Source organism: Balaenoptera physalus, assembly GCF_965194825.1.
Source record: "Balaenoptera physalus genome assembly, chromosome: 15".
Taxonomy (NCBI): Eukaryota; Metazoa; Chordata; class Mammalia; order Artiodactyla; family Balaenopteridae; genus Balaenoptera; species Balaenoptera physalus.
Genome location: NC_138894.1, coordinates 66,940,721 through 66,952,305, shown reverse-complemented (window position 1 = coordinate 66,952,305; position 11,585 = coordinate 66,940,721). Strand labels below are relative to the sequence as shown.

The 11,585-nt window shown below is 36.3% G+C and overlaps 1 protein-coding gene across 3 annotated transcripts in view; it reads right to left on the bottom strand.

Annotated features, from left to right (window-relative positions):
- Window positions 1–4,880: 4,880 nt before the first annotated feature.
- HNRNPLL (heterogeneous nuclear ribonucleoprotein L like) overlaps window positions 4,881–11,585 on the bottom strand; it is a 36,854-nt gene continuing 30,149 nt past the window's right edge. For all 3 annotated transcript variants that reach the window (XM_082427770.1, XM_082427769.1, XM_082427768.1), the window contains 5 exons: window positions 10,833–10,954; window positions 10,177–10,378; window positions 9,446–9,503; window positions 9,257–9,355; window positions 4,881–6,599 (listed from right to left, as the gene is read on the bottom strand). In XM_082427770.1, coding sequence (XP_082283896.1) covers window positions 6,544–6,599; window positions 9,257–9,355; window positions 9,446–9,503; window positions 10,177–10,378; window positions 10,833–10,954 — 537 coding nt within the window. In that variant the 3' untranslated portion in view covers window positions 4,881–6,543. The remainder of the gene's footprint in view (window positions 6,600–9,256; window positions 9,356–9,445; window positions 9,504–10,176; window positions 10,379–10,832; window positions 10,955–11,585) is intronic.

Here is an 11,585-nt window from a genome sequence, read left to right as displayed (position 1 = left end):
TTGCTTGCATCTTTGTTGCAGCGAGCGGGGCTACTCTCCGTTGCAGTGCGCGGGCTTCTCATTGCGGTGGCTTCTCTTGTTGCGGAGCACGGGCTCTAGGCACGCAAGCTTCAGTAGTTGTGGCTCGCGGGCTCCACAGCGCAGGCTCAGTAGTTGTGGCGCACAGGCTTAGTTGCTCCGCGGCATGTGGGATCTTCCCAGACCAGGGATCGAACCCATGTCCCCTTGCCTTGGCCGGTGGATTCTTAATCTCTGCACCACTAGGGAAGTCCCCTGCCTGCCTCCTGTCTACAGAAAAACTTTAGCCTCCTAGGCCTTTCCCAAGTTCCAAAGAATAAATTTAATCAGAGAAGTGAGAAAATGCAGAAATAAAGGAAAACAGTCAAGCAAGACAAAATAATAATAGTTTAGCCATTAAACAAAGTCAAGGACCTTTAGTTCCTCCTCAAGAGCTATAGATAATATTCTGAGCCATAACCTTTGAGCTCTTCTGCGGATAATGAAACCCTCACCAGGTGGAAAAAGTTACTGTATGCTGCCCACAAGCATGTAGACCCCAGATGGGTTGGAACCAGAAGGTTGATGATGCTGACCCCCGATTACCTCACCACCAACCAATCAGAAGAATGTCCATGAGCTGATCACACACCCTGCAACCCTCTCCCTCACCTTGTCTTTAGAAACCTTTGCCTGAAAGCCATTGTGGAGTTTCGGTTTTTTGAGCATTAGCTGCCTGGACTCCTTGCTTGGCACCCTGCAGTAAACACTGCACTTTCCTTCACCACAATCTGGCGTCAGTAGATTGGCTTTAGAGTGTGCGGGCGAGTGGATCCAAATTTGGTTCGGTAACAATTTTAGATAAAAGTCTCCTAAAGCCCTCTGAAGAACTTACATATATTATATATAAATGTTTTTGTTTCTATGTATTGTTTTCTATGTAAATCAATCTCTTATTGAATTCCTCTTCAAGACTTTGAAGCAGCTATACATGTTAGCACACGGGTGAAAGTCTAAATAAAACTGGGTAGAGTGGGTAAAATAGTCTCTTAATCTTCAAGGAAATTTTAGACATATTCACGAATACGTCTTCCTGCAGGCTGAGACTCATTAAGTCAGGGTAGCTCAAAACATAGTAGAGTCCCAGCAGAACCTGAACTGTGCAGCCAGTGCATTACTTTGGCTTAGGAACACAGAGAAGTTCTAGTTTCTACTCATGGAATCATCCCCTCCCCGTCTCAAATCCTTTCCTAACTGCTCACTGTGCACATGACCCCAGTCTCTCCTCTGGCCCCAACTCCCCTGATAAACAGTCCAGGGTGACTTGAGAACAGAAGCTGTCAGCCACCACAGCAATATAACCATAAGCCAGACCTGGAATTACGTCCCCACACCCCTCTCTCAACATATCTAGCCAGCTTAAAGAGAAGCACTGTATCGGCCCTTGTTTGAATGGAAGGATTTCTGGGCCAGACTTTTTTTCATTGTAGTAAAATACACATAACATAAAATTACCATTTTACCATTACCATTTAACAAAACCATTTTAACAATTTTAAAGTGTACAATTCTGTGGCACTTAGTACATTTACAATGTGGTTAACAATTACCACTATCTAGTTCCAGAACAGTTTCATCACCCCAAAAGGACCTCCTACACCCATTAGCAGTCACTCCCTATTCTCCCCACTCCCACTCTCTGGTAACCACTAACCATTTACCAGAGCAATCAGTTTGGGTTAATACAGCTAATACTGTATGATCAAAGTAGCCTATGTTCACAGTGGTTTCCTTATGCTGTCTAAATTAGGGTGACTTTAGTTCTACCCTCCTCTGTGTATCATCTTTTCTCTTCCAGCTAGTTTCTCTCAAGAGAGCAAAATGGCTAGAGCAAAGCCAGGCTTACCTCACACATGCAAACCATGTCCCTTTGGGAGAGCATCTCCTCACCAACTCTACCACAAATCCTAGGCTTCACTGTTTTTGGATTAACCTAGATTCACTTCCTCAACCCAGAACAAGATTACTGTGGTGTTTTTTTTTAAGATTTTTTTTTTTTTATGTGGACCATTTTTAAAGTCTTTATTGAATTTGTTACCATATTGCTTCTGTTTCCTGTTTTGGTTTTTTGGCCCCAAAGCATGTGGGATCTTTGCTCCCTGACCAGGGATCGAACCCACACCCTGTGCATTGGAAGGCAAAGTCTTAACCACTGGACCGCCAGGGAAGTCCCCAGATTACTGTGCTTAAAGCAACGGTTCCCAACCTAGACAATCTGACACCCTTTTATTATGCTGAAATAAAATTCTTGGATAATACCTACCTAACTACCTACACACGCACACACACACCATTTAATGAAAAAACAAAACAAAACCCTAACTGTAATATAAGGGAGAAATAAAATTATAATAAAATGCATATTGTGATACATAAATGCTCAGTAATGGCTACCACAGAAGACAAAACGAGATGAATTTGACCACTACAGATGAAAACTGACCCTGATATGTTGCAATGTCAACTCAAATAGCACTTGGATGATGTAATTTTCCAAAGTGGTGAACAACTCTTGGAAATATTCCAAATAAAACAATCCTCTTTCCTTGATTTATTAGGTAGTTGCATTCCTAGAAAATTCAGTGTACTGTGTACAAAAATATTTTGTGTTTACAAATATAAAAGAGTTACTTTCTAGGATAATATCTGACGGGATACTGGAAAATCATTGTAGGGCAAGGGGCAATTTTTCCTGATCTCTGCCAATCAAATATTTATAGTATCCCCCATGCTGTGAAAAAGGACCCCTACAAACTGTCAAAATGTCCTCCAAGGGGGTGGTACCTTTGTTATTAAGAACCACTGGGCTAGAGGGACAAGGCTCACTCAAACCTTGATTACTCTACATAACGGGGAAGGGCGGAGGCGCAGCAATACCTACCATTTCTAACTTCCTCATTCATAAATTAAACCTAAGAGAATTTCAAGTGTTCCCTCAGATAAGGGGCTTTATATTGAAGAAACTTTTACTAGTAAAGCAAAATCCACTGTATTTGTTCAAGTTCAAAGCATGTTAAAATTGAGGTGGCAAGGAAAATGACAAGCTTACTAAAATAAAATAGATCATTTTAATTAACACTTGAATCCATTTGGTGGAAATGCTAGGTTTTAGGAAAAAGCAATGACATCACAGGTTAAACAGCCACTAGATTTAAAATCCCCACCAACTTTTTTTTGGCTTAAACAAGAATCATGTCTGCACACTCACTTACTTTTTGGTTGACACTGGAAATCATTATAGTAAAAAAAAAAAAAAAAAAAAAAACTCTGAATAAAACATGCTGAGAGACAGAACCTATGAACCCTACATTTTCATTTCATCAAATGGCATTGTTTTCTTAAGGCTTAACTCTATGAGCCCAACCAGCAGTACTATGAATAAGAAGGCTCTCTTTACATGGCCCCTCAAATGGACTGAAAGTCTCTTGAGCCAGACAGCCATATGGAGACAGAAAGGTTACTGTAAGTTACCTTTCGTACAAGGACCTTTGTCACCTGAACTTTTTAAGTAAAGCAAATCTTGTGCTTTAGATTCCTAACTATGGAAGAATGTTCTGCACTCAAAATTTCTTTATTCTAGAAAGAGAATATCACTGATAACTACTAAGAAGCATTTACCTAGCAACCTATCTATTCCTCCAGATAGCAATGTAAAGAAAACATGAAACATAACTGACCCCATTTAGTCATTCTTGTCCTCATCTCTCAGTTCAGTCCTAGAAAACATACTGTTTAGATAATCAAATCACTAAGCTGCTGCTAAGTCTCATGTCAGCTGCAACTGCAAATATTTTTTATTTGGTAGGGTAATACCCTCTGCAGGAAAGTAGGAATTTTAAAAGGCAGCTTATATTCCGTAAATCACTTCTGTAGATTTATTATCAAATAATTCATGGGATTTGGATATGGAATCGAATTTCAGTATTAAAAAAATAAATTCAAAACTACTATTTCTTTACAGCTATAAGACCTAATCTTTAATGTTCTCTTAAAAGCAGAAAGATAACAAAGGGAAGAATGTTGCTGGTGTTGCCAAAGCAAACTCCATTACAGTGGTGATACCCTTGGGCTTCCCTGGTGGCCCAGTGGTTAAGAATCTGCCTGCCAGTGCAGGGGACACAGGTTCGAGCCGTGGTACGGGAAGATCCCACATGCCGCAGAGCAACTGAGCCTGTGCGCCACAACTACTGAGCCTGCACTCTAGAGCCCATGAGCCACAACTACTGAGCCTGCGCTCTAGAGCCCACGAGCCACAACTACTGAAGCCCACACGCCTAGAGCCCGTGCTCCGCAACAAGAGAAGCCACCGCAACGAGAAGCCCGCACACCGCTCGCCGTAACTAGAGAAAGCCCATGCCCAGCAACAAAGACCCAATATGCAGCCAAAAAGTAAAATTAATTAATTATTTTTAAAAAGTAAAAGATTAAAAACAGTGGCGATACCCAAGTAAACTGTCAAAGACATTACTGACAGCAACAGAGTAGGACTGACACATCAGTGCATAAATCAGCAAGGCCCAACCTACCAACTCACTTACACCTGAAGAATTTACTTGTCACTTTGGTGGGGAGAAAGCATTAAGATAGAATTTATATCTAAAAGTCAATACTACTTAAAGCAAATATAAATTAAGTAAGCCCTGTCACCATCCACAGGTTTGTCTCCTAAAATTTTAGGCACAAAATAATCTATAACACTGACATCCACCTTAATTTTCAGAGAAGGGCAAAGGAAGGAGACAACTATTGCATAAACTCACAAGTTACCTTTTAAAATTAAGACATACCAATTTTGCAACAAATGTAGAAAAGTACTTATAGAAGAGGGAAAAAAGCTTCATTTATTGTAAAGTCAGGTAAACTTAGGTACACAGCCCAGTATCATACATTTATAGTTCATTCACAGGTTACCTTTGGCGTAACTTACTGGGTTCCATGATAAGGGTCTAAAATGCTTCTAGATTGAATTTAAGATTTTCTAGATCTAGAGGGCTAAAGGGACATTGGTCCACTGCTGTCAAAATTCAATGAGAAATAAATGTTAACGTGTGTGTTTAATTTCCATCTAAACTTTCTATTCAATAGCTCTTAAAATTTTTTTAAACCCCTGCATCATTTCTAAAAGGATTAAGGCAAACTGCTTTTTTTTGAATTTTGTTAAAATTCAAAATAAAGCTTTTTCAAAAGATCTAAGTGAAACTTCTATATACAAATTTGTTTAAAACTCTAAGGATCACAAAACTGCTATTGCCAACTATAGACTTCACAGTTACTCTAGGTAGATAAAACATATTCTCCCTTCTTTTAAAGATGAAAATAAAATAGCTAGATCAGTTTTCTATTACTAAAAAGCTGTGAACCTGATAACATGTGTGTTACAGTATAGTCTCTCATACGATGCTTAGTCCTTATATCTTACTTGCCTAGGTATGCGTTATGTTGTTTTCCCAAAAAGGGCAAAAAAAAAAAAAAAAAGCAGATCCAGTGGGAGAAAGAATGTTTAATAAATGGTATTGAAACAAATAGCTATCTGTTTGGAATAAAAATAAAATTAGATCCTTATACCTTGTACCATGTAGAAAAATACATATATTACTGATGGATTTAAGAGTAAAAAATAAAAATGCAAGTACCCAAAATTCTACATACAATTTTAGGGAGTTCACAGACTCCCTAAAGCGCATCAATGGACCTCAGATTACCTAGAAGAGGAACTGTTAATCATAACTTCTATTAAAATTTCAATGCCAAATACCAGGTGTGTTTTCAAGATCAAGTCACATGCAACAAATGAAGATGAACACATTAACTCATTGTTGTAACTTTATAAAATCTCCAAACTGTAACTAGAAACAGAGGCATGTCAATACAAATGGACAATGACCTAAAAAAAAAAATACCAGTTTAAATAAGTTTGAGTGCATATTGTACAAGTGTATCCATATGTCTGTTAGCCTTTCAGAAATATAAAATCAGCTAAATCTGTAGTACTTAAAATTTCATATATGCAATGTTATTCTCAAACTTGATTAAAATACTTAATAAATACAAGTTATGTTTAATACGAATAACTGCAACATACTTAAACATCTAAACATATAATTGGAATTCTATAATATTAAAATGCAATACTTTCACCTGCATTAATCTCATACACAATGGAAAAATACTTGCAGATAATTAGCATTAAGAATGCAAATATATTTTCACTGTGGAAGAAAAATAAGATTAGAAATCATATATTTGTGTAATCTACAAGAAAGCTGTAGATAGTCTACATTATGATATTCTATTTAAAATGAAAGCAATTCAATATTTAAGTTTACAACAAATTTACTCAAGGCAAAATATTTATTACAGAACAGGATATTGAATCAAAGTAAGCAAGGCAACATTAGATGAACCATTTTAGTTCTTTTTTAAAATGAAGTGTAGCTTTGAAGTTGTAATAAAGGTAAACATAAATTCTAACATGCTCTTCTCTTCTTATAAATGGGATGATGTAGAAAAGCAAAGCTTCAATGTATAGGGATTGGAACCATCTGTAAAAATTAAAAAACAAAGTTAATAGTTCCCTTAAACTTTCATGATTACCTTGAGTTAGCAGAGTAAATTATTGGGTTGGCCAAAAAGTTCATTCGGGTTTTTCTGTAACATCTTACAGAAAAACCCGAATGAACTTTTTAACCGACCCAATATTTCACCTTTTTATAGTATTGGAAGAAGGAAAATTTTTATGTAAGGGAAGGGCAAGATTACTTTCGTTCATACCTACTAGCAGGTAAGCTCCATGAAGGCCGGAACTTTGTCCATTTTTACATTCCTATTGTTCTAAACATTATTTGACACATAGGCGGCTCCCGTAATTTTTTTTAGTGAATTAGTCATTACAGATAAATAGTATCAGGATCAGGCTTATCTAAGTCCATCAGCAAAACTACTTTGCAGAAAATATTACCAATGGTAATTACTCTATAAAAGTTAATTCAAATATAGCTTGGGAAATGGTATAAGACTGGAATGTATAAGAAGATATCAATGAGCTGAAAAAGTTCCAGGAGAGCAAGTATTAAATCTCTGATCATCAACAGGGCACATGAATTTTAAAATTGCTAAAAAAAAAAAAAAAAAAAAAAAAAAAAGGTATAATCCACAAAAATACTTCCATTTTACACATTCCTCTTTAACTTTTCAGAACAGGCAGAAATAATTCTGGTATCTTAATGTACCAGAATTTTAGTATTAAAAGTTATCACTCCTTAAGGAAAAAAAAATTCCTATAAAAGAAAAAGCATATACATCAACAAATATTTGCAAGACATGCAGAGGATAAAAAAAGAAATAATTGTACCTGTTTCCAAGGAGTTTACAATTCATACACTATTTTGAATATATCTCAAATATGCATATAAAGTCTTTTAAAATTTTCCATCAAAAATTAAGCGTGACTCACTATTTAAAATTTACTTTTGTGAATAAAGGTGAAATGAAAAGAGGTATTCCTACTTATTTTTTAACTTTTTACTAAGAAAATTTTCAAACATAAAAAGAATATATGGATCAGTATAATAAACATCCACATAGCTTCAATAATTGTCAACATTTGGCAGTCTTATTACTTCATCCACCTACTCTCCACACACTCTTGAGGGGCTGGAATATTTTAAAGCAAATCCTAGATATGTTATTCCACCCATAAATCCTTCAGTGTGCATTCATTTCTTCCCCCTCCACAATCATTCATCATCACACCTAATAAAATTAATAATAATTTTTCTCCTATCATTTAGAAAAATAAAGTTTCAACGCTCTTTAGATGCAAGATCAAAGTAAATTACACAGCACAAACTTCAAAAGTTAAATACTTGAGTGTTCTTTGCACTGTAAAAAAGAGGCCATTTACCATTATAGAGAGAATAAACAAAGAGAGTGACAGTTTCATTTGACACAAATTAATGTGGAATACCATTTTTCATCTATCATATTGCTAAAATTGAAAGTCTGACAACACTCGGTGTTGGTAAGAGTGTTGGGCAGTTGGCATTTTCATATACCACAGGTGGTAAAGTTGTGTAACCTTTTTAAAGGGCAATCTAGCAACATTTACCAAAATATAAAACTTTATGCTCTCCACTATGAGGCAACTGCCCTACAAACACAAAACGTGCAACTATAAGGATGTTTACTGCACTAATAGAAAAACACAATTGGGAACAACCAGTGTTCATCAGTGGGGAAGTGGATAAATTGAATAAACTGTGGTACATCTCTACTAAAAATAGCTACTCTGTGGGGAAAAAAAAAACAGGGTAGCTTTGCACTTGCTGACAGAGAAACAGCTCCAAGATATATTAAGTGAAAACAGCAAGGTACACAATAGTATGTATAGAAGAACCATTTTGTGTAAGTTTTTAAAATGTAGATATATACATTGGGGAGGAGGAATAAAAGGAAAAAGACAGAAAGGTTAGAGGTTATAGAAAGCTTTAACTTTCATTTGTACCAGTATGTACTGTTTGAGTTTTTTAACCATATATATTTATCACTTTCTTCTAAAAAGATCAACAGGAATTATGGAAGTCAGCCTCCAAGATGGCCCCAATGTTCCCTGCCTCCTACACCGGACCATGGTTGGTCAGTGTGACCACAAGATTACAGCATAAGTGATGGTATGTTACTTCCGGTATTAGGTTATGAAAGACACTGTGGCTTTTGTTTCGTTGGCCTTTTGCTTTCATCTTTCTTGAATCACTCATTTGGAAAGAAAAGAGCTACCATGAAATGGCCAATGTGGCTTACTGTCCCTACAAAGAACCACATGAGTGAGCGTGGAAGTGGATTTTCCAGCCCCCAGTCATAAGACTTGAAATGACCGCAGATTATAGCTGACGGCAGGCAGCCTCGTGAGAGGCTGAACTACCAGCCAGAACTACCCAGCGAAACTGTACACAGATTACTGATCCTCAGAAACAGTAAGATAATAAATGTTTTGCTGTTTTAAGCTGCTAAATATTGCAATAATTTGTTACACAGCAATAGGTAACTTATATAAGAATTATGAGGGCTGTGGGATTTATATGCCTTTTTAAAATTCGAACTTCTCTGTATTAAAAAACAACCAATAAATATTACTTTTAAATTATCAACAATGTTTCTGATGGTAACTCCCATTGAATAATTATGACACGATTTTACTTACTTGGAACTCTTATCTGGTAGTGATTTAGTGCTGTGAGGGCTTCTACTGCATCAGTTTTGCATTCCCATTCTAACAGCCCAGAAAGTGTTTTGGCAGAAGCTAAAACAAAACAAAGAAACACAAATCCAGTTGTTATTTGCTTATCATCAAATTAACCAGGAAACTTAAAAAGAGAAAATGTGCACTTACGTTTTGCATCAAACACTTTATATTTGATGAATGTAAGAACTTCATGGTCATTACACAACTGTCAAAGAGATGTAAAACTCCATTAAAAATACAGCCAAAATAAGATTCCTACCCTTTTTTCCCCCCAGAAAGTAAACTTTATGGTAGCATTTTAAGTTTTGAGTATGGCATGATTGAATTAAATCAAATATGTTTTTAGATTAACAAGGTGCATGAGAAAATCAATTAAAATAGTGATATCCTATAAACTATGTATATAATTTTAGTGTTGTACAATAAAAACAAGATTTGTAACTGAAATATATATTCTCAAAGCTGACCAGGGTTTATCGAGTACCTAAGGTAGGGAGTAGTGTTCCAGAAAAATCAATTCTTTTCTGAAGCATTTCCTACAGTTAGGGGAAAATGCACGGATATATAAAATTTTGTTATGGGTGAGATCTAAGGACATGGTAAAAGAACTTTCTGAATGCAGGACTAAGGGTACCTCATTCTAATTCCAACTCTCAAAACGAATGAGCCACAAAACAACAAAGAGACCAGTGAAGGATGGAGGCCAGAAAAGTGTAATGGTCAAAGGATGTACTATATTAAGTACCAAATAAGTAACAATACCAATAATATCAAAAGCAGAAGATGAACAGAGCAAGACTTTAAAATGATGCTAAAACATGATATATTTTAAAATAGGAAACAGGAACATTCTACACAATTTGTATTCCAGTGCCTACCTTTGTGAAGGTCTCTTCTGTGACACACAATGGAACATTATAATAATGCAGCACACACGAGGGTGGCTGGATTATATTCTTAGATGCTTGGCCAGCACTTGTAAAGCGATTATTTTTGCTCATTGCAAAATCCTTGTAGCTACTTGTACCATCCTCCAGCTCAAATATTTGACTTGGAACAACTGAATGTTGTTTAGACACACTAAAGATCGGAAAGGAAAGAGGTACAGAACATACCTTTGTTAGATAAAAAGCAGCAAGTAGGCAGTCTCAAAATGTTAACATATAGGCCTATATCAATCTTAACAAAAAAGGCATATGTAGCAATTTACAGTTTCAATATTTACTAATATTTAAATTTAGTTTGAGTTATAATCACTCTTAGTTTAGACATCACTGAGAAAGAAAAATCTATTGAATATATTTTCGTATTAGAAAACTTTAATAAAAAAAACTTGCTCATTTTAACATGTTATTTTATGACCACAAAACTAAAACTAGGTATAAGTAATATGGAAAATCTAAATTATACGACCCTAAGTGTCTAAAATGACATCACTATAGCTGCTAGTTTCAGATATTCTGAAATGGAAATTAATGTCTCTAATAAAAAGGATACATATTTTAAAAATTTACCACTTAAGATAAATAATTACCAAACGTTAAGTCTTTTCCCAAATAATTTGACATTGTTAAGATGTGTGACAGCTCTTTCTACAGCATACTCATCACCCATTTCTACCAGTGCTGTGCCAGGAATGGTCTTCATAAATTTTACCTGTAAATACAAAATCCCAAAAAGGTGAACATTTAATTCCCTTTCACGGTAACAGAATTTCTAAAAGGTACTATAAGTGGTTGATGTCAAATAAAGAAGATCACTTGGAATCTTAACTTTATTCTGCTCTGTTATTAGACATTCTTATCAAAATTCAATGAAGTGGGGCTTCCCTGGTGGCGCAGTGGTTAAGAATCCGCCTGGCAATGCAGGGGACACGGGCTCGAGCCCTGGTCCGGGAACATCCCACATGCCGTGGAGCAACTAAGCCCGTGCGCCACAACTACTGAGTCTGCGCTCTAGAGCCCGCGAGCCACAACTACTGAAGCCCGTGAGCCTAGAGCCCGTGCTCCGCAACAAGAGAAGCCACCGCAATGAGAAGCCCACACACCGCAACGAAGAGTAGCCCCCGCTCGCCGCAACTAGAGAAAGCCTGCGTGCAGCAACGAAGACCCAACGCAGCCAAAAATAAATAAATTAATTAATTAAAAAAAAAATTCAATGAAGTTTAAAAGCAAGACTACAAGTCTATTGTACAGCACACACACTAAAGAAGAGCATAGCCTTGCCCTGACTCTGCTGTTTATTAATTGTGTGATTTGGGGCAATTTACTTCACTTCTTTGAGCCAC